The 24,922-nt window shown below is 32.8% G+C and overlaps 1 protein-coding gene across 1 annotated transcript in view; it reads right to left on the bottom strand.

Annotated features, from left to right (window-relative positions):
- Sgcz (sarcoglycan zeta) overlaps nt 1-22,098 on the bottom strand; it is a 426,262-nt gene extending 404,164 nt beyond the window's left edge. Inside the window, exons 1-2 of the mRNA XM_076852442.1 lie at nt 22,081-22,098; nt 21,748-21,942 (exon numbers count right to left, since the gene is read on the bottom strand). Coding sequence (XP_076708557.1) covers nt 21,748-21,942 — 195 coding nt within the window. The 5' untranslated portion in view covers nt 22,081-22,098. The remainder of the gene's footprint in view (nt 1-21,747; nt 21,943-22,080) is intronic.
- Between the last annotated feature and the right edge of the window lie 2,824 nt (nt 22,099-24,922).

The raw sequence follows: 24,922 nt of genomic DNA, 5'->3' as shown, positions 1-24,922 counted from the left end.
GGAACCAACATAACGAATATTTTTATGAGGTGCTACTGAAAATTGAACTCTAGGGTACTTTTCCACTGAATTCCATCCCCAACCTTTTTTATTTTTAAGAAATTGGGAGAGGATCATGTTCAGTTGCTAAGAGTCTTGCTAAGTTGCTGAGGCTGGGATCAAACTTGTGATCCTCCTGCTCAACTCCCTGAGTTGCTAGGATTGAAGGAGTGTTCTACCACCCTGAGTAACATAGGACATCTAATAGGCCCCGAAGTAAACGATTCCCTGAAAGAGTTTCTGTCCACTATTTTAATGAAAGAAACTACAGTAATTGATGTTTAGAAGGTGAGCTGTCCATATAAAAATCATAATTCAATAAATAATCTTTTATCTTTCACCAATTTTACTAAAAACAAATTTGTTTTATCTTAAGCATTATCATCTGTTATTTTATCCTTGTCACTTTAAAGTTGATCTTTAGAAAGCACTAAATCTATACTCAGCCCTTGATATGTGTAGGGAAGTGATTCCAAAATCATCCTCCAATGTCACCTTCATTGGAGACCAAAATCTGAGGATGTCTGTGTCTATCATATAAAATGTTATAGTATTTGTATATGACCTATGCACACTCTCCCCTATATTTTATATCACCTGTATATAGCTCATAATACCTAATACAATGTAAGTATTGCTATGTAAATAGTATTATTCTATATCCTTTAGGAATAATGATAAGAAAAATAATCTGTACATATTTAGGATAAATACATTTTTTTCTTTCAAATATTTTCAGTCTGTGGTTGGCTGATGGTGGAGGCGATCCCCCACTCACTGTCTTGACAGGGTCACAGTGAGAAAAAGTGTTGGCAAAGCCGCTCTCCCACTGTCTTGACAGGGTCACAGTGAGGATGAATGCTGGCAAAGCCACGCTGGTTGGTGGGTAACCGAAACCATGAGACCCTTTTTTATGTAATTGGGACTTTGCATTTTCATGCTTATGTTTCTCACAGGAGGCATGAGTATGTTAAATGCCAAACAAATTAAATTTCAGATGGCTAGAACAGAACAGGTAGTTCATGCCTTGGAGGCCGTTCTACCCACCCCTCAGCATATCAAGGACAAAGTAAAAGGCTATTCTTCTATCTCAGTACATTGTGGACAAACCTAATAATGGACAACAATCATCCTCTGAAAAACAAATTCTTTGAGAACTAGTGCACCTGACTGAGAAACAAACTCTTTGAGAACTAGTGTACCTTGACTGAGAAACAAAGAAACTCTTCGAGAAAGCAGCTCAACCAGTTTTATGAGAATAAATTTAGGAATCAATTAAAATAGGTTTATAAGACACAGTTTTAAAATAATGTTAGAAATATTATTTTATTTAGATTCTTAAGTTTAGAAATTCTTAAGTCTTTAGTTGTATAGGTTTCTGATATGTTTTAAGGATGATTCATAAACTTTAGGATATTTTAAATATAAGATTTAAAGGGACTTTTTTAGATGGGAATTTTGAATTAGAAATAAAGTACAAGTGTACTTTAGGTTAATGATTGGCTAAAAGACTTAGAGTCTGGTTACGTAGTTTGGCATTAGTTAATAAGGAAATAACATATCTTGGGAAAAATAGTAAATCTTGGGAAAATCTGAAGGATGTAAATTGGTGACATGTTTTATTAATGATTCTGTACTTTGATGATTGTATGGCTGGGGGTCATATCCTGGAAGAATGTAGATTGGTGTGCTCTCAATCATGGTTAAGGAAATGTCATGTCTTGGCAAAGTTTTAAATTATATAATCAATGACGTATTGTGAATCTATAATGATGAGAAAAATTGTAATAAAAAGGGGACCCAGAGAAAGCAGTTTTAGCTCTCTCTCTGGAGATTGCTCAAACGGAACGACTCCTGTCTCATCATTTCGCCGACGCCACTCCTCCTTCAGGACTCCCTGGACCCCGCTGGGGCTGGACCCCGGCAGGCTGACTCCTGGGATATGCAGCAGTTAACTCTATTTCCTTTTGTCAATACTCCCAGGGTGACAGGTCTTCATGCAAAACATGGATAGAATTCCAAATGGGCATCTTGTTCAGTGAAGTACATCAGAAAAGGAAATGAAAGGAGGTAGTTCATTAAGTGGTTATGATAGAAGTCCATGAGTCTTTTTATTATGAGATTTAAGTTTATTTTGTATTTAAGCATAAGTAAAAGATATCCACAATAAAATGATTAAGTCAAGTTGCATGAATGGAGCTATCAATAGAGTAAGCAATATCCTTTTGCAAAATAAGCATGTATTATTGTAGGTATGGAAATGAAACCAGATTAATCAGAGGGAGCATCATGTCCTTTCTTCCTCTCAGTACCAAAGGAAACATCACCGGGGAAGCCAATTGGATGAGTTGCTTCTCATCCAAAGGGGGGTGGAGGGGCATATTTTTGAGTTCTTCAGTTTAGCCTGTTTCCTAGAATTAAATTCAATTTGAGGAAAGAATCATTGAAGAGGAAGAAAATTAAAATATTTCTTAATCTACTATCCAATGGATCATTAAAGACTAAATTTCCATATAGGTTTTTCCATATGAGTAATATTTTCCCCACATGCTTGGCACTTTTTTCAGATGCACATCAGAGGAAAAAAGTGTTACTGATCTTGGATCAGGTGTATCTTTTATAAAATATGCACTGACCGCATCTTGGTATGTTTGAGAGTCTCCTTTCCTCTTAAGGAATAGTTTTGTTAGTTTTGAAAACTTCTTGCTAATTTTTGGAAGTAAAACCAAACTGATAGCTAAGGAATACACTTTTTCAATTGGCATAGTATTACTTTTAAGAACTCATTATTAATTCATACAGTCTTTACAACACTTAAGTTTTCACTGATAGGCATTTTTTAAAACTGTAATTATAGGAAAGAAAACAACCAAGGCCATTTTGTGTTGAAATAATAAAGTGTAATTCAGATAGATTTCCAAAGATAGTTTTATTTTTTATTTTATAAAAGTAAAATTTTAACCTATATAAAATACATGTTTTGAATAAAGATTACTAAATAAACTTGAGAACAAAAGTTTAAAAATTTGACTCTTATGAGCATATTGAGGTAAGTATTACATAGTAATGTTTTGCTTTTAAATTATTTTAAATTACATTTTTCCTATATAATTCCTTTTAGAGACTTAGGCAGTACTGCATGTGCTATATAAATCTCTTTTTATTTTATGCTGTGTCATAAACTTATTCAAAATCATTAGCATCTTGGAAATTAATTTTTAATGATTAATATTATGCATATAACTTTATTTTTATGGCTTTAATTCCTCTCTTTTTTATATTTTTACATAGCTTTTGTAAACATAAATTATGCTTATTCAGACACAAATTTTTTGTCTTTATTTCTGGTGATTGTTTTAGGGTACATAAATGATGTTGAAATTATTCTTTAAGAACCTGTCATTCAATCTAAAATATAGTATTGATTTCAAGTTATTTTTCAAAAAGGACAAAAATGTATTTTTATTGCCAAGTGTGACTATACGATCATTATGTTTGCTATTATTTTTAATAAAACTTTAGAGTAGTTATCTTTAGGTGGTAGGTACCAGGTGATTATAAAATAATCATGTTACATATTTTTATCTAAATACATATATCTACACGTACAGACATACACAAATGTTTAAGGTGATATTTGAAGAATACCTTACTTTATGGTTAAAACTATTATTAAAGAAAAAAGGAGAAATATTTAATAATTTGTTAAGTTTGAAAATAGTTTTTAAAAACTGATAACAAAAAGTTCTGGAGAAAATAGAGTAATAGGAGCTCTCATTCATTGCTGTGGAAATGGAAAATAATAAAGCCAATTTAGAAGATAGTTTGGCAGTTTCTGACAAAATTAAATATATCCTAACCATACAATCTAGAAACTGTGTTTCTTGGTATTTACACAAGCAAGTTTAAAACTCATTTCCACACATGCAAAAATCTATACATAGATGATTATACTTGCTTTATTTATAACTATGAAAATTTTGAAGCAACCAAGATGTTCTCTATCAAGTAAATGGATAAATAAGCTATGGTATGTATATACAGACAATAGACTATTATTCAGTGCTAAAAGTAAATGAAATATCAAGCTGGGTACAATGGCACATGCCTGTAATCTCAGCAGCTCAGGAGTGTGAGGCAGGAGGATCTCGAGTTCAAAGCCAGCGTCAGCAAAAGCGAGGTGCTAAGTAACTCAGTGAGACTTCTATCTAAATAAAATACAAAATAAGGCCGGGATATGGCTCAATTTTCTCAATTTTCGAGTGCCCCTGAGTTCAATCCCTGGCAACCCATTCCCCCCACCACCAAAAAAAAAAAAAAAAAAAAAAAAAGAAAGAAAGAAAGAAAAGAAATGAATTACCAAGCTATTGAAAAGATATGCAGAGATTCAAGTGCATATTTCTAAGTGAAGAAAGACAATCTGAAAAGGCTACATATTATGATTCCAACTATATTACATTCAGGAAGAAAAGATAGAAAAGAAGCAGTGGTTGCCAGAGGATAAGGGGACAGAAAAATACATATGCAGAACCCAGAGGATTTATAGTGAAACACTTCTGTATGATATAATAATGAGTGCATGACATTATACATTTATCAAAACTCACAGAATGTATAATACCAAGAGTGAATCCTAATGTAAAAGGTGTACCTTAGGCAATAAAAATGTGTCAATGATCATCAATTATAATAACTGTTTCACTCTGGTATGGAATGTTGATCTTGAACCAAAACTCAATATTGCAATAAAAGAAAATTTGCTCTAGAATAAATTCTATTTAAAGTATTTTTTTAAAAATAGTATTTAATTCATATGTTAATATTCATTCTTAAGGATACTAGTGATACTATTTATCCATGGGTCTTCACTATACTTGTGACTGTTCTTTGGCTAACAGAATGCCTATAACTTATGGCAGACCATTTTTAAGCCTGGGCCTCTAGATACGCTATTTAGATAGTACATTTCTGTACTTTTCCTTGTAACTGTTAACCTGATTAAGAATGACTACTATACTGGAAGATGAAAACCAAGTGACCCAGGCAATCCTGCCAACTGTCAAAAGATGACCAAATATTTGAATAAGGCCATTCTCAGCCAGCCAACCCCAAGGTGACTACAAAGCTGTTTTCGAGGACACTGCCAAAATCAGCTGAGTCTGGAGGAGCTGCTCAGTCAGATTTCCTGAGTTAAATACTGGGATCTGTGATTTTAACGTATCCTGATGGCAACAAGTAATTGGTTCACTGTACCTACTTTAAGTGCCTGTTTTAATCAGAAGATTAAAACATTGCTCAAATAAAGAATTACTTTTGATTTTTACAAAGGAGAACAAAAGTTAAAAAAATACTGCGATTCTATTATCAATGTTATTAATTAATGTTATTAATAATAATTACTTTGCATTTGAAAAACCTGCATTTGAAATTTCAAATTTGCGTTTGAAGAAAAGTATTAGTAGAAAAGGAATTATGATGAACAGAAATGTTAATACTTCAATATCTCTTAGCTTTGCCTCATTTGAAAATTAAGTAGAAAAATATTTTTCATGTCCCTATAAAAAGGCAGGCATACTTATGTAAGAATTTATCAAATTGTTGTAAAATAGTAAAATACTTCCTAAGTAGAAAAGAAAGTTATCTTTTGACTAGACTGGCTTATGGAAAATATCAACATGAAAATGATTTCTAAGGAGTTAGAATAAATTGGATCTGCAGTGCTAGACAAAGATCCAAATATTTAACTCTTTTGCTTTTTAGCTACATGAAAAATGAGAGATACTGATATATGTCTTACAGGAATATTATATTAGTTAGAAGAAAATGTATGAAGCACACTATTTAATGAATACGCATTCCTTTTCCCCTTTACTAACACTAGTTTTCTATTTTTTCAAGTACATAAATATTCACACACTTTACTAAATGTATAAAATATATCTGAGTGTAATGTTGGGTATTTTGCTTATTCTTTGCTCCTCATTATCCAACTTCTTAGAGAAATATAAAGCATCAATATTCCTTTTATCTCAGCAATCCTGGATAAAACATGTATGAAAAAAATTAGCTAAAAATGGAATTTCATTTATAAACTGAAATTGTCTATATGCTGGAATAAAGTGCATATTATAATGCAAATAGATACATTTTTGATGTTTATGCAACTTAATTGCTTTTTAAAATCATGTTAGTTAGGATGTTAATGCACATTAAAAATAAATGCCTCTATTGATATGCATAAGCTCATGCATGTTTATGTAGGTATCATATATATTTATATTTCATACTTCTCTTCATTGAATAAAACTAGTAAAATAATTCTGATCAGTTTATGTGAAGATTTTTAACACATGTTCTTTGCTTTTGCAGTTTAGTTTAAGTCAAGAGAAAATAAAGAGAATATCAGAGCTAACAGGGGACATTTCAGACTTTTCTAACCCCAGAAAAATACCAAATTTTGGAATAGCAAAAACATGTGAATTACAAGAAAACAGATATGCACCTCTTAAATGATATTATTGAGTTCCAGAATTTTCAAAACGAGTGGAATAACAGTTGAACACTTGGCAGTGTGTCATGGTCCACCACCAGTACTTGTGGGAATGGTGTGGATGCCTCCCTTGAAGCATCAGCCACCAGCTGATGAAACAGCCTTTAGCCCAGAGTAATTATCTTCAAGGGAGTTTTAATGGTGATTTCCCAGAAATACCTCAAAATACTGGCACGGATAGAAAATCCCGTCTGCTTATAATTAATATTCCTCTTTATTTGGTCTGTGGTTGAGTTCACAAAGCAACTTTAAAGTACACAGATGGCAAGATGGAGATAACACATATATTTCATTACATTCAGTAGGATTTAACCTAATCAATGTTCTACCTCTGAGTCATCCACATAGGCAAGTGGTTTTAACTTTCTGGAATTCCATCTCCTCTTAGGTAAAAAGAAGGCACTGAATTATTCTTTTCCACTTCAAGTGTAATATACAATATATTAAACATAAGAAAAAAATGTCTATCATCTCTATAGTTTTTTTATTATTCAATAACTAAATAACTTAATCCTTAGTTTTCTCCTGCAATGTATCTGATATCCCAATGAATTTCATTTTTTAAATAGTATGTATAATTCATGATTTTTTCTTACACCACAATTTTTGCAGTTTAAATAAAAAGAACTACAACCTGGTAAGGTAGTTGCTAAAAATGTTTAAATTTTTCTTTATAGTCAAGGAAAGAAAATGTACAGCTGGGCTAAAACTAAACATGAAAAATTTCATCTAAGAGGGACAATTTGTCAGAAAATTATGAGGAGGTGCAAACAGAGGGTTATAATGGAAGCAGTCTTGCAACATTAACTATATCATTCACTATCATGAACTCTGTAATAAATCCATACACACACACACACACACAGAGCACACTGAAGGGTGGTGCAGTTGCCCCCTGTGCACACTCACAGGCAGAGCCATGGTATCTTTCCAGAAGGTGGCACCCCACCCGCCTCCAGAGAAAGTGCCATGGTGCACCTACAGAGAAATGAACTGGGAAAATGAAAATGGCAGCCCAGAAAGGTGGACAAAATTATGATCCCATAAATTACATTCAGAGTGGTTTCTTATCATGCACAATGAATTACTCCTCCTCAAAATATACACTAAACTGTGAAAAGTCTAAACTACAATCACAGGGGATAAAATAGGCTTTCTATTGATAATTACCATTGCCTTATCCAGAAATTAAACTTAATGTTGTCCTGGACACTCAGAAGTGTAGTTAAGCTTAGAAATACAAAGTAGTTTTCACTATTCTAATTACTCAATGGCTATACACCCTCCATTAAATTAACATTTGTTGAGAGCATTGAGGTGTCTTTTGCCCAAGGAGATCAAAATATAATTAAAAAGAGGTACATTGCATTTACACATTTAATGGTGTTGTAAGAATGCACTGAGGTATACAGGCAAGTAAACCATTTAATGAAGAATATTGAAATGATTTAATTTTAATTTAATTTTAATAACATTAATAAAATTAAAGGTGTTGAAAAGAGCATGAACTTTGAGGTTGTAGCCCATGCTTCCAGCCTTGATCATCAGTGTGACCTCGGGAAGTTTAATTTCACTAAGCTTCTGGGTCTTCATGTGCCAAGAGGGATTCAATATTTACCTTGCATGTTTGTGTGAAATTCAATACTGTATGGTCTATAAAACATATAATCTTGCCAAACAAACTACATGTTTCTGGCATCTTAAACTTTGCTCTTACATTTAAAGGTTTGTAATTCATGTTGTTTATTTAAAAGCGATTCATAGTACAACATCTCAGTCAGTAACAATTTGAAAATCAGGTCATTAAAAAGAACTCAGAAGACTTAGGATCAAGGAAAAACATTTTACTCTATGGTTCAGACAATTTTTAAAGACTGCATTTTTTATGATGGTTCAAAGAGAAATTTAACTCTCTGATTCAGACAGGCCAGAAAGGTTGTTTCTGATAATACTGGTTTTCAAAATAAAAGCTGTTATCAAAATAATGATGGCATATGAGCTGAATCACTCCTCTTAAATTTTTTTAAACTGTTTCAAATTATAATTTTCAAGCAAACTTTATTATCCTTCCACATTCCAATAAAGTAAGATTTATTCCCTGATAAAATGTATAATATAAGGTAACTTTAACTACTAATAGCTCATAATACATAGAAATGATATTTGTCATTATACTGAGCTGGTAAATTTAAGTGCATACTTAAGCAAGTGCATATGTGAATCTATTTTAAGAGATTTTTTTTCCCCACGGTTCACTCACCTAATATTTCTAATAGCCCCATGAGGTCAACACTATTATCACCATTTCACAGATGAAGAAATTGGAGTTTGAGAGGTTAAATAACTTGCACAAGGTCACTCTGCTAAGCAACCAGTTATGGAGCAAGAATGTGAATCAGGCATCTGGTACAAAACTCATATTCTTAATCTTGAAGCATAACATCAGCATTAATAAAATAAACTTCTTCATTTATTTACCAATTTATGTACTAATAAACATTTGCTGAGATTCATTTATGTGTTGGGATTGTTTTATTCTCAAATTCAATAGGAATAACCAGGTTAACTCACATGGTGGATGAAGTATCTGTGAAGTTGAGACAGTAGAAAATTAGAAAGAATAATAATAATAGCAGACTTTTAGATACCAGGCATTTTTGAAACACTATTATTCTTGCAATTCTTGTCTTTTCTACAACAACCTAATTCAATAAGCAATAATATTACATTCATTCAGTAAAGAATGGAATTGGCCATAATTTAAATAACGTATCCTATGTAACATAGCTAATAAATGCAATAAAATTTGTTTAAAAGAATCTGGCTCCAGAGTTCATGCTTTCAGCCATTGCTTGGTTATTACTTAGAAATAAAAGCAATCTAAGGAAATGTTGCTACTGATAATAACTTTGTATAGGATAAGATCCTACTGGCATGCAATAGAGACCCAAGTTTGGTTTCCTGGTTATGTACCATTAGTGAGTATAAAAATGAAGTTCTGGGGGCTGGGATCATGGCTCAGTGGTAGAGCACTTGCTTCACATGTGTGAGCCACTGAGTTCAATTCTCAGCATCACATATAAATAAATTAATAAAATAAAGGTCCATCAACAACAACAACAAAAAAAAAATCTTAAAAAAAAGAAAGTTGTGGTGGTTGGTGGTAATCAACCAATAACTGTCAACCTATGGTGCCACTTAATTATCAATGTACCTTGCCTCAAGGAAGATGAAGTAGGATAGTGTAAAACTGAAATAATATCCAAGTGTTTTTGTGTAGTGTTAAAAGTAAAAGCTTGGTGCTTGAGTGCAGTTATTACCAATGGAGTCAACTGAAACTAGTAATTGGAGCTTCAAGGAACTCTAACTGAAAAAGTATCTTACCATTGTGCTTTGTAATTCTGGGAAGAAAGTGGACTATTTTACCTCTGTATCAGGAGAAGCTATTCACACTGGCTGAAAGATGTGAAAGGAATTGAATAATACCCACTTATTAATGTGAGAAAAGGAGATTTCATTTAAAAATGGGAACTAAGTAGTTTTAACTGAGAGAATAATATGAAAAATTCAAATATTAAATGTGAGGATCTCTACTGAAAGTGAATCTGGACTTTCATATATTATAAGTATTCAAAAAAATAATATTGTGCCTACTATGTATCCAGCTATGATGCCAAGATAAAAAATATACCAGATTTCAAACTTTATTAAAGAGCAATAGTAACAAAAACTGCATGGTACTGGTACCAAAACAGGCGGGTGAACCAATGGTACAGAATAGAGAACACAGACTAATCCACAAAGCTACAACTATCTTATATTTGATAAAGGAGCTAAAAGCATACAATGGAGGACAGATAGCATCTTCAACAAATGGTGTTGGAAAAACTGGAAATCCATATGCAACAAAATGAAACTGAATCCCCTCCTCTCGCATGCACAAAAGTTAACTCAAAGTGGATCAAGGAGCTAGATATCAAATCATAGACTTTGCGTCTGATAGAAGAAAAAGTTGGCTCCGATCTACATATTGTGGGCTCGGGCTCCAAATTCCTTAATAGGACACCCATAGCACAAGAGTTAATAACAAGAATCAACAAATGGGACTTACTTAAACTGAAAAGTTTTTTCTCAGCAAGAGAAACAATAAGAGAGGTAAATAGGGAGTCTACATCATGGGAACAAATATTTACTCCTCACACTTCAGATAGAGCCCTAATATCCAGAATATACAAAGAACTCAAAAAATTAGACAATAAGATAACAAATAACCCAATCAATAAATGGGCCAAGGACCTGAACAGACACTTCTCAGAGGAGGACATACAATCAATCAACAAGTGCATGAAAAAATGCTCACCATCTCTAGCAGTCAGAGAAATGCAAATCAAAACCACCCTAAGATACCATCTCACTCCAGTAAGATTGGCAGCCATTCTGAAGTCAAACAACAACAAGTGCTGGTGAGGATATGGGGAAAAGGGTACTCTTGTACATTGCTGGTGGGACTGCAAACTGGTGCAGCCAATTTGGAAAGCAGTATGGAGATTCCTGGGAAAGCTGGGAATGGAACCACCAGTTGACCCAGCCATTGCCCTTGTCGAACTATTCCCTGAAGACCTTAAAAGAGCGTACTACAGAGATACTGCCACATCGATGTTCATAGCAGCACAATTCATAATTGCTAGACTGTGGAACCAATCCAGATGCCCTTCAATAGATGAATGGATAAAAAAAATGTGGCATTTATACACCATGGAGTATTACACAGCACTAAAAAATGACAAAATCATGGAATTTGCAGGGAAATGGATGGCACTAGAGCAGATTGTGCTTAGTGAAGCTAGCCAATCCCTAAAAAACAAATACCAAATGTCTTCTTTGATATAATGAAAGCAATTAAGAACAGAGCAGGGAGAAAGAGCAGGAAGAAAAGATTAACATTAAACAGAGACATGAGGTGGGAGAGAAAGGGAGAGAAAAGGGAAATTGCATGGAAATGGAGGGAGACCCTCAATGTTATACAAAATTACATATAAAAGGTTGTGAGGGGAAGGGGAAAATAAACAAGGAGGGAAATGAATTATAGTAGATGGGGTAGAAAGAGAAGATGGGAGGGGAGGAGAGGGGAGGGAGGATAGTAGAGGATAGAAAAGGTAGCAAAATACAACAGTTACTAATAGGGCATTATGTAAAAATGTGGATGTGTAACCGATGTGATTCTGCAATCTGTATTTGGGGTAAAAATGGGAGTTCATAATCCACTTGAATCTAATGTATGAAATATGACATGTCAAGAGATTTGTAATATTTTGAACAACCAATTAAAAAAAAGAATATATTCTGTTTCTTAAGGAACTTCCACATTAATGGGAGAGGGAAGGTTGGTAGAGACAAGATACATATTTAGATAAGCAAGTATTATACAGCTAATATTAACAGTAAATCATGTTACAGTAATAGGATGGATGAATAAGGACATAAATAAAAGGAAATATAAAATAAATATGTCAGGAAGAGACACAAAAACAAACAAATAAGTACTGTCTTCACGAGATAAACAGGTTATTGGATTTGTGATTTAAGAGGAAGTAAATTAGTTTAGCTTAGTTTGCAATTGTCTGTTAAAAGTTATGTTGTAATGTCAAAATCTAGGCCTTCAGAATCTAAAGAATCTTACACTTGCACGATCACTGTTATCAATATAACTACATTATCAATATTGATGTATAAAAATATTGATAGCATTATTGTGACAGAAAATCAAACAACAAAAAAATACATTGGAAAAAAATTATTAGGAGGATGGATAAAGAAATGAAATGTTTATTCCATGAAATTTACAATAGCAAATAAATTGCAGTAACACATAGGATAATCCTCACAAACATATGTTGCACGAAAAGCAATATACTGTTTGAAGTTCTACACATATATTTACAAATATGAAACTAAAGAAAAACTGAGAAAATATTCAGCATTGTAGTTATCTCTACGTGTAAAATCAGATTGTCATTCTTGTAACCAAAATACCTAACAAGAACCACTTAGAGGAAGAAAAGCTTATTTTGGATCACAGTTTTAGACACTCAGTCCGTGGTTGACTAACTGCATTGCTCTGGGTTGAAAGTGAGGAAGAAGATCATGGCAGAAAAATATGGCAGAGGAAAGCTGCTCAGCTTATGATAGCCAAGAAGCAAAGAGAGATTGTGGGAAGCAGGGACAAAATAAAATTTCCACGGGCATGCATGACCCAGTGACTTCCTCCAGTCATGCCTCTCTGTCAATGGTTACCATCTAATAATCCCTTCAAATTATTAATCCACCAAATGGATTAACTCACTTATTAGCTTACTGTTTTCATAGTCATTTCACCTCTGAACATTCCTTCATTATTCATCAAATAATTTTATTGGAGGAGATCTCACATCCAAACCACAACAGTCAGGAGATATTTCCTTTTAAATGATGGTGATTCAGGTATTCCTTTTATTATTGTTTTTAGTAGTATTTTTACCTTTAATATATAATCTAATATGTAGAATCCTTCATAGGATATAATATTTAATAATAATTTCAAGTGCTAATAATGGTAGTTTTTATAGGACTCATGCATAATTAGGATTTGCCCTACCTCCCTTAAATGTGTAAGGTCTATATTGTTGTTATTGTTGTTCCTTCTAATTTAGTGGAAACTTGCCTGAACTTTGTAAAAGCTTTATATGCTAAGCCCAAGGCCAATGTCATTCTAAATGGAGAAAAGCTGAAAGCATTCTCCCTAAAAACTGAAACAAGACAGGGATGCCCTCTTTCATCGCTTCTATTCAAAATAGTCCTTGAAACTCTAGCCAAAGCAAAAAAGAAATTAAAGGAATACAAATAGAAAAAGAAGAGTTCAAACTATCCCTATTTGCTGACGACATGACCTCTTTTAGTCAGCTCTTTTGCCATTGTGACTAAAAGACCCCACCAACAAAATTATAGAGAAGAAAAAGTTTAAGAGCTCACAGTTTCAGAGGTCTCAATTCATAAACAGCCAGCTCCATTCCTCAGGGCTCCAGGTGAGGAAGGAACAACATGGCGGAAGAGTGTGGCAAAGAGAAGCATTCACATGATGATCAGAAGACTAGAGGGAGAGACTCCATGGGGCCAGTTACAAATATATATCTCTCATTCCATGTCTCCAATGAAACACTTCCTCCAGCCCCACCTGCCTCCAGTTACCACACAGTTAATCCCATCTGGGATCAATTCACTGATTATGTTAAGGCCATAACCAAATCATTTTTTCTCCAGACTTTCTTGAATTGTCTCACATGCGAGCTCTTGGGGGACACCACATCTAAACCAGAACGTGATCCTAGAGTTAGAAGACACTCACACAAAAAATCCACTAAAATGTGTAAGATCTGAAGTACAGAATCTGCTGAAAGCATTCAATTTGTTATTGTAGACACAAAACTATTTTCTCAAACTGGAAGTTAGTAAATATCTCTATGTATAGCAGGGAAGCTTGTCTCTTGTGTTTTGAGGGTTTAAACAGCAACAGGGAGACCTAGAAATGCTGGTGCCTCTTGCATCAATTCTTCCCAGCTCCAGCCAGCCCTTTATAAGTGCATAAATCATAGTGAAATTAAAAATTACCTGGTTTTCAATGCAAGTAATGTCAAGGATGGCTATTTATCCCATAAATAGTTATGAAAGGCTGATTATCTAATGGAAACTATCCTTGGGAACACAAAAGTTGAAAAATTGTCAAGAATCCTGGCTTATAGAGAGCTTGTTCTCTATCTGGGGAAGGGAAAACAGATAATAAACAAGATCATAGAGAAAGAATATGATAAAGAGGCTAAAAAGAAAAAAGCAATTGAAAAACAGTGAAACCAAGGTGAGATAATGCATGCCTATAATATCAGCAGCTCAGGAGGCTGGGGCAGGAGGATCAAAAGGTCAAAACCTACCTCAGCAACTGAGCAAGGTCTGTCTCAAAATAAAAAGAATAAAAAGGTTAGGGACCTGACTTAGTGGTTAAGCACCCCTGGATTCAATATACCTGGTACAAACAAAACAAAACAAAAACAATGAAATCTATGTTATTTCAAATGTGAGTTTCACATATGTCTATCTATCTCTGAAGATTCTAATAGGAAGTAAAATGCATTTGGGATAAGAACAGAGTCTTAATATATTAAAGAACTGGCTAGGTATATGAAGATGCTGTTTTAGTTTAGTTTTGAGGTATCCTCCAAGAGCTGTATTAGACAATACAAGAATTATTGTATTAGACAATACAAGAATTTTCTGAGCTGAAATGAATGAATTATGAGAGACTTGACCTAATCAGTGGATTAATCCACTGATATCAATTAACTGGATGGTAACTACAGGCAGATAGCATATAACTGGAGAAGGGAGGTCATTGGGGGTGTGCTGTTGAGTTATATATTTTATCCCTGTTTTGCCTCCCTCCACCATGCCCTTCTGTCATGATATTCCACCTCATCATGGACCCAGATCTATAGAGTCATCTGACTACGGACTAAGATCTCTTAAACTATAAGCCCCAAATAAACTTTTCCTCCTCTACATTCTCCTTGTCTGGTCTTTTGGTCAAAAAAGCTAACTAAAACAGAAAAGTTCATTCAAAATAATAGTCCCATTTAGAGAATGAAATTACTAAAACTATAAGTAACAATTTTTTGGAAACCTACAGTAACTAATGATGTACTTCAAATGTACTTTAACCATCTTAGGTAGATTGATAGTGGCTATGAATAATATTACTGGATTAATGATGAAGATGACAAAATTGGTGTCAAGAGTAACATGAGAAAATAGAAGTTACTCTGATCTACAGCTATAAAATATGGGTATTCTTGTAAACATATAATTGTAGTTATGTAATACGGATAATATTTTAATTTAATAAAAACAAGTTACAAGTTTCTTGTCTAATTCCTAAGTCTTCAAGGGGTCTATTTTCGTTCTTCTGCATTTTTTCGTTCTTCTGCTGTTTTCCTTGCACTATTTATTAAAAATGGCTGTCTTTTCTCCAGTGTATGTTTTTGACACCTTTGTCAAGGATAAGATGACTGTATCTATATGGATTTCCCTCTGGATCTTTTATGCTACTCAGTTGGTTTTCACATCTGTTTTTATGACAATACTATGCTGTTCTTTGATGTGTGATTTGAGTTTCATTATTGTGATGCCTCCAGCATTGTTTTTATTGTTCAGTATTGCTTTTACTATTCTTAGTCTTTATTCTTCCAGATGAATTTTAGGATTTTTTTTATTGTTGTTGTTCTGTGAAAAATGTTATTGGTACTTTGATGAGGATGGTATTGAACTTGTAGACTTCTTTTGTAATATAGCCATTTTGACAACATTAATTCTACCTATCCAAGAACATGGAAAGATTTTCCATTTTCTTAGGTTTCTTCAATTTCTTTTTTTGTGTGTGTGTTTTATAATTTTCAATGTAGAAGTCTTTTACCTCCTTATTTTGTTGTTTCGTTTTGTTGAGGTTACTGGGAATGGAATGGCTCTCCTGGTTTCTTTCTCAGCAGACTCATTATTATGATATAGAAAAACTATTCATTTTTGTATGTTGATTGTATATCCATTGTTGAATTTATCAGCTCTAGAAGTCTTCTAATGGATTTTTTGGGGAGGAGCAGGGTTTTCTATGTATAGGATAATGTTGTCAGTGAACAGAAATAATTGGACTTCTTCTTTTTCTATTTGTATTCCTTTAATTTCCTTCTTAAGCCTGATATCTCTGGCTAGTCTTTCAAGAACTACATTGAATAGGGGAAGTGAGAGTGGACATTCTTGTCTTGTTCCTGATCTTAGAGGAGAAGGATTTAAGTTTTCTTCTGATCTGCATGATGTTGGCTTTGGGTCTGCTACATATAGCACTTTACACTGTAAGTGCTAGAAAAAAATACAAGGTCAACACTCCAATATATTGGTGCAGACACTGACTTATTTAATAAAACTTCTAAAGCTCAAGAAATAAAACCGAGAATCAGTAAGTGGGATGGCCTCAAATTAAAAAGCTTCTCCACAGCAAAGCAAACAGGTTTAAGAATGACTCTTCAGAATGGGGAATTCTTTGCCAGCTACTCTTCCAACAGGGGATTGATATCCAGAATATACAAATAACACCAAAAAATTGAACAACCCAAACAAATAATGGATGTAAACAAAAAAATGATGTAAACAGCCAATTCTCAAGAAAAGAAATACAAATAAATAGCTAACAAATATATGAAAAAAAGAAAAAGATTCAACATTTAGAAATCAGGGAAATGCATATCAAACTATACTGAGATTTTATGCTAGGAAAATGAACACTCATGTATTACTGGTAGGAATGTAAATTAGTATAATGAATTTGGAAAGTAAAATGGAGATTACTCAAAAACTAGGAATGGAAACAATATATAACCCAGCTGTCCCATTTATTGATATTTATCTAAAAGAACTGAAATATCAGGCCAGGCACGGTGGTGCATACCTGTAATTCTAGTGGCTCAGGAGGCTGAGGCCAGAGGATGGTGAGTTCAAAGCCAGCCTCAACAAAAGCAAGAACTAAGCAATTCAGTGAGACCTTGTCTCTAATTAAAATACAAAATAGGGCTTGGGGTGTTGCTCAGCGGTCAAGTATCCCTGAGTTCAATCCCTGGTACCAGCCAAAAAAAGGACTAAAATCAGCACACTATAGTGATATATGCATACAAATGTTTATAGCAGTGCAATTCAGAATAGCCAAGTTATAAGAAAAACCTAGATGCCCATCGACATGAATAGATAAGGAAAATATGCTGTGTGTTCACAATGGAGCTTTACTCAGTAATAAAGAAGAATGACATTATGTCATTTGCTGATGAATGGATGGAGCTAGAAAGATAGAGGAAGGAGATTGAGAGGGAGGGAGGAAGGGTAGGAAAAGAGAGGAACTATGAAATGACATGGATTAAACTATGTAATGTTCATGTATTAATATATCTCAATTAGTTCCACTTTTATATACAACCATAATGCAAGCAAGAATTAGAAAAAATAAATAAATAAATGTAATGCCTGTAGTATAAAGGAAGAGGAAGAATAGAGGAAAGAGAATGTACTGGGGATTGAAACTGAGAAATTTATGTTACATGCATTTATGAATATGTCAAAATGAAATCCATTATTATGTATGAGTAAAATGCAGTATTGGAAAAAAAAGAAAGAAAAGCAGGTAACAACTAAAGAAAATGGAATGATTTCCCTAACCCTTTCCCTAACATATTCCAATTTCTTAGTCATTCAAAGAAAATGTGATCAAGGATCTATGTGTATATACACATATTTGTGTGTATGTGGAAACACAGTAATCTTGATAAATTTCTAATAAATGTATGTGATATTGAAATGATGGAATTATAATGCCATGTTTGAACTTATATGTGGGGAGACTACAATAAAATATTAACATATCTAAACATTAATAAAAATATTACAGTGATTGAGTGGGATGGTTTGTTTATCGTGAAGAGTTTAAGAAGATACTAAGTGATCAAGTAAGGGACTGTTGGAAAATGAACCCTAGAGATACACAGATAATTGAACCAAAAATTTGCCAGTTCCTTTGCCAACCTAAATGACTTCGTCTCTTGGATTTACTTTCAGCCACCATTCATACAAATGTTGATGGAAGCCTCTAAGAATATTTTTTCCCAATTTGTTCAATAAACTGATTGTTTCAATTATTACCCACATCTGGTTTTTTACTAACTTCTCAGCCACAACATTCAGGACTTTGTTCTCCAATTTGGCTTAATAAATTTCATTTATATTTTTATCCTTTCTTTTTCTAGCTAGTTAACATTTCTAATAGAATTATGTTGCAGATGGATGCCAGAAACTTTGATAAGGTAACCTTATCGTTAAAATAAATATTCATAATCATATCTTTCTAAATTTTCAAATATAAAGCTAATATACTTAGAATGAAACTTGAACCTGGAGAATAATGTTGCCTCAGCAGAAAACCTGGATTTGATAGACCTTCAAGAGTAGATCATTAATATGAACCATTAAGTTATTGTACCAATCAAACAAAAAGAACAACAGCTAAGTAGTTGAGTTCTTCTGATCTTGGAAGAATGAAGTTTCAAAATCTTTACTCTTCAACTTCTTCCTATACTTATCAACTTTCATAACCAGGAAATTATTGTTTATATCTATCCTAAGTCTTTCATCCTGCAATATAAATTCATTTCCTTTTACTTGGTTCTCAGCAATGGAGCATCTCAATAAGCAGAATGATTTTAGTTTCTACAAATAAGAAATAGAAGTTAATAAGGTCATATCAACCATCAGATCACGCACAATATTGGTCATAATGATGGCTTCCAAGCAACATCATAAAGCAGACTGGCAGCTAACCTTGCTGTGCTGAAAGTACAATATTTTGATAACAACAACATGCCCCGTTTGCTCAAATAAAAGATGTTAACAGCCACATATTTCCATGTATTGGATGGCAAGAGTTATAATGAAAGTGAAATACATTTTGTGCAGATCAATAGTAATCCCCAAACAATTTACACATTTTTCTGCTTCTTGCTAAGTATGGCAACCAGTCTTTGGTATTTGCTGTCGAGATAGATACAAACATAATGCACTAGTGAAAACATGAAATTGATTTCTTTCTCTTTTTTTACTGCTCTAATGTAAGAGGATTACAAATTATTTCACTTTTCAGGTGTATACAACTTAATCTGCAGTATTTTGAGCTGCAATAATCTTTAACTACTTAAGTAATTCTGAATTTCTCTGAACAGTGATGAAAAACTGCATTGGGATAAAGTGTTTTCTTACAAAGAATAACTACATACAATTATCATAACTTCATATGTCCAGTTACTTGAAGTATATCAAACAACTTGAATAGTTGAAGCAAGAACAGTTTTCCTTTTAATTATAAGAAGGTAAAATCATGATTTAGATAAGAAATTACAAAGTCACAAATGTAAAATGGTGTTTTAAAAAAGGCACAAAACAACCAAAAACATATACTAAGATTCCTATGTAACAGTCCCTTTTTATTGTCCCCAAGACTAGGTTAGCATTCACATCTTGACCAGCTGAGGTTCAAATTAGATAGCTCCATGGGTGACAGCAACCCTGAGGCCTATGAGAATCCTGAGGACACTGGTGATGGTTTCAATTATTTCCTACGGATGGCTGAGCTGGCCTTGGTATCAGCATGGGGCAAGGTATTGGGAGTGTGAGGCATGCAGTCATGTAATTATGAAGTTTGTGCATTTTTTAAGTAATTTGAATACATTTCAGAAGTTTACATGGCTGTTACTTGAAAACTCCAGTATTCTGGTCCCTAGATAGATTCAAGGCCTTCTAGAGTGAGAGAGATAACCCATTTTTCAAAAACTTTTGATAGATGCTTTTCTTTTTTTTAGAAGAAATCAAATTATTGAAATTATTTCTCTTCTTTTTTAAGAAAAGGTTGAAATAGTTGCTTTCAGCACCTGCAAGTTTGGCTGATAATTAAGGTGTTATGAAGGCATTGTCAGAGGTACAAACATTGCCCCAACTATGTGATAAATGACTCATTAATGCTATTAATCAGGGAAAGAAGAAGCAATGCTCAGGATGAATACAATGGGGGGAAAGTTAGAAATATTTGTGCCAAAATATTCTCAAATGAGAGGGGAAACTGAGTCAAGTCTTAAACTAAGGAGTGGTTCAGATGTATTACCTGAGAATCTCATAAGGAATACTTTGCCTACTAACCCTGAACTGCATCTCTAGCCACCCACAGACTCAACCTGCCTTGAACCATGGCCCTAAACACACATCCATCTCTTAGACATGGTTTCATGTTTTTGTTTTTGTTTTTCTAATCTAGGAAATGTATTGGCTCCTGCCTATATTTTCTTTTCCAATTTTAAGAATACCCTTTGAAATTTGTGTTGTACTGGAAAACACAGAATCAATGCTTAACTCATTTTTCTCCATTGACCATATGCTCTTTGTATCATGATTTGCACAGTTATAGATTTTTCTCTCTGAAAATTTTAGGCCATCTGCCCTCTTCAGCTCTTTATATACACAGTATGTGTGGTGACTTACACTGTGGCAAATGTTGGGCTTATTTTACCTTTTGAGATTCTGGCTCATGATAGAATGAAGTATTAGAACTAAGTCAGAAATAAGTTCTTGCTAAATCAATGCTCATAAAAGGTTGTTTTTTTGTTTGTTTGTTTTTAAGACCCAATATAGAAATGCCCATGACATTACACATCTTGCATTAGATACCTGCTTGAAGATGCAAAAAAATAATTGTGGTCTGCAAATAAAAGTACCTGAGGTCTCTAAGAATAGGCGAAATGATTTTAAAAAAAGTAGAAAAATTTAAGGATTTAGCTAAAAAATATAAAATGAATTAAGTTAAACTTTGCTAAAGCAGTGATTTATTTTCCAGTTAAGTAAGGCTCACAGATCTACATTTGATAATGAAGCCAAACTTAGCAATAAGTTACACAATCGCTTTGCTATTGTTGTTCATTTTCATAAAATTTCATTTTTACTCTGATTTATCTTATATTTACCAATTATGTGTTCTGAAAGAATGAGGTAACTATCTAATAGCGGTTATAGATATTAGCTCATGAATTTCAGGAGAAATTCCAGGTTTAGATTTCACCATGAAGTGTATTGTAGAGAGAGCAAATACAGAGAAATATGAGGTATATATCTATGTAAAATAATTCAAACACACATGTTTTATAATATGAATATTAATTAAATGCAAAGTATATATAAGTGTAGACTCATTTCTAATATTCTCAGTGATAGTATGGAATAATTAATAGTGAATGGTTAAATATTTTCTAGATTTGTAATGCATCAATGTTCTGTGCTATCTTAAAATCCAAATTTTCCACCCTTAAATTTTAGGTAGTAAAGCCATATGTTTGTCACAACTAACTATATTTAATGTAGTCTTAAAAAACGGTTCTTTTGGAAGTTTCAAGACATACTTGAAAAGACTAACATGAATAACTATTAATTAAATTGATAAAGACAATAGAGCTGGATTGTCTTTGAACCCAAAGCAATAGGTGTAAAATCATAGTGGTACTTACCACAGTGAAATTCATAACTTTCAATATCCATATTGTCATGGCTAAGTTAACTATCATGGTAACCAACAGCAGAAGGACAAAGAAGTATAAGCACCTCTTTCGCCAGCCATAAATTCCCACTGGGTAAAGTTGTGCATTTTCAGTTCTTGGCAAGTTGTTCTGCTGTGTTGCTAATATGTATTGTTCTCGTGTCATCTAGAAAGAAAGAGAGAGAGACGATGTTAAAAAATAAAACCCATGATGTTTTCTCCAATCAAAAGATGGATAGTACCTAAGAATAATCGGCAATTATGCTTAAATTATTATTTTGGAGAAATTTAAATGTTAAAACACCCTCAAATCCTTATTATCCATGTTGCCTATGAGAGCTCATTGATTAATTGTTAGCTCTGCAAGATGTATGCTGTTTCCAGGCAGGTTTGCCCAATCCCCATAGAAGGCTTTTTTCTCAGGGCTGTGAACTCTGTGTTCCTGTAACATAACCCAATATCTCTACTCACATTCAACCTATTCTCAGTTTAGGCTTTGTGTGTTCATTTTGGTAGATAGAGACTGACAATATCTAGTAAAGTTTTTCTGTATCTTTCACTAAAAATGCAAGATACAAAGTGTCCATCACATATGTTTCAATAAAAATATCAGAGTATTTGTAAAAATATATAGAAAATATACATTTATCTAGAGTTATATAGATATAGCTATCAATTTAAAGGTGTTATTCAGAACTATTGATTATTTATTCTACATATATTTCAACGCCCTAGAAAAAATGAGCTATATAAGAACAAAATACACTATACTACATTTACTCTATCATTCTTTCTTACTATTGAATAATATAAGCAGAAATCAGTTTTGGAAAAGGGAAGATGACACTATTTGGTAATATATTAATTTATGAAATTATTTCATAAGGCAAATGCATTTTCTTGTCCTATACAACTTATAATCATGATTATGGAAAGTTAAAGAATATGTGACAGGCATACAGTTTCTTTCTTTCTTTTTTTTTTTTTTGTAGGCATACAGTTTCCAGAAGCACAAATTTATTACCTGAAAGACTTTAATTTTTGTAAAATATGACTATGTATACAACAACAATTGTTGAGATTTTTAGGTTTTTCTCAGATTTTCTTTTGCATATTTTACACCAACATTAATAGTAAATAAGTGACACAAAATAACAATAGCATTAAAATTAAAATTAGTTGATAATTAATATAAAATATATGAAGTATATAAAATGCTTAATATAAACATATATATATAAAAGGTTTAATATAAAACTATTATGTCATGATGTTTATTGACCCAATCCTAACCTAAATAAAATGTTGAACTATATAGATAAATTTAGAACAAGATGGTTTAAATTTTTCCTATTTTTAATGTTAGAGTTATAATTTCAAATCACATTAATGCAATGTTAAATATTATGTTTTCAATATTTTATAACTGACATATACTACTTCACATAATAAAAGTAGTATAATAAACTAAATCATGTTTTAAATGAATTAGAAATGCTAATATTAGTCAGTGTTTAACAATAAATTATTTGATAATATTAAGAATTACCTCTTTATCACTATTATTAAACTAATAATCACTATTTCTTTGAAGCTAGTCATAATACTTTAGTTTTTAATGAGATTCCACTTCGGTGGAGATGTAAAACCCATTAGCTGTTATATAACTTAAATGTCATGACAGACACCAACATGTCAAGGAAGTTAATTTGCTTGGGGAATCTGGTGGAGATTTTAGAGTTCTGACAGGAGCTATGATTACAAAGCAGAGAACACAGTATAAAAAGACACAAGGAACTCTAGGGACCTCCACATTTGGAGGGAGAACAAGGAAAAGCTGGAGAAGAGGGGAGAAGGATGTTGGAGGGAGGAAGATGAGGCAGAAGACAGAAGATGCCTGAGTGGGGAGTGGGAGACTCTCCCATTGCAGAGCTGGTCTCTCACCGGAGACAAGCCCAAAGCTAAAATGCTACAGATCATCACCTCTCTGTAATCTGATATTACAGCAAACTTCTTTTTTAGGATATTCTATTTCTATGCATTATATTTAGACATGAAGGTGGAATTAATATGCCTTAGAAAATAATTAAGAACTCAATAAGTCTCTGAAATAAAACATACACAACTGTAAATAAAACAATCTTCCAGGAATAAGATTGCCCCCCCCATCTCTCTCTCTCTCTCTCTCTCTCTGTCTGTCTCTCTGTCTCTATCTCTCTCTCTCTCTCTCTCTCTCTCTCTATATATATATATATATATATATATATATATATACTCATATAATATATAACATATATCTATACTCATATATATATATACTCCTCATATATAATCAAGAGATTCAGTAAACATATCAGCCTCTAATAATTTTCAAAATTATTAGAGGCTGATATGTTTTAAAAATCAAGATCCAAAAGAAAAGGTCATCAAGAAAACAAGAAAAAAATGTTCTTGAATTAAGGATGCTTTTATCTCCTCAAGGAAGTCAGTAGTTAAAGCTGTGCTTTAACATTTTTACTTTAGAGTCCTTCTTCAATCACAAAATGCATTAGAGTATCCAAGCTGCAAAAAAAAGACAATGAGGTTAGACTGTTCTTTAAAATGTTCCATTTTTCTTTTTTTTTTTTTTTTTAAATCACATATCTGAGTGTTTCTCAAATCCACACAACCTTGTAGTGGCTGCTATACTGCAGTAGTAGTACTAGAAAAAGAAAAATAATACACAACTCTGAATGATTCAGTAAACTATACTAAATATGAAATGTTTGCAACCTTTGCCTAAAATATTAAATGTTGATTCACTTCTAAGAATTAATCTGAAATATCTTTTTTTCCTTAGGCATTTGAAAATTCTATAAATAAAATAGAAATATTTTCTTCACCATTTACTCTCATTCTAAAGGAATATACCAAACAAAATATACAATTACAAAGATATTGGTTTGTTATCCAAAATGCCTAGGACCAGAAGTGTTTTGGATTTGTTCAGACTTTGAAATATTGCATATGCATATTTGAGATACCTTGGGAATGGGACACAAGACCAAACACAAAATCTGTTTATGTTTCATGTATACCTTATAAACATATCCTGGAAGTAATTCTCTGGTATGTTTAGTGTACTTATGTTTTGACTACAATCATCA

The sequence above is a fragment of the Callospermophilus lateralis genome, chromosome 4, assembly GCF_048772815.1.
Source record: "Callospermophilus lateralis isolate mCalLat2 chromosome 4, mCalLat2.hap1, whole genome shotgun sequence".
In the NCBI taxonomy this organism is placed as follows: domain Eukaryota; kingdom Metazoa; phylum Chordata; class Mammalia; order Rodentia; family Sciuridae; genus Callospermophilus; species Callospermophilus lateralis.
The sequence above is the reverse complement of the archived record's forward strand: the minus strand, read 5'-3'. Positions and strand labels throughout refer to the sequence as shown.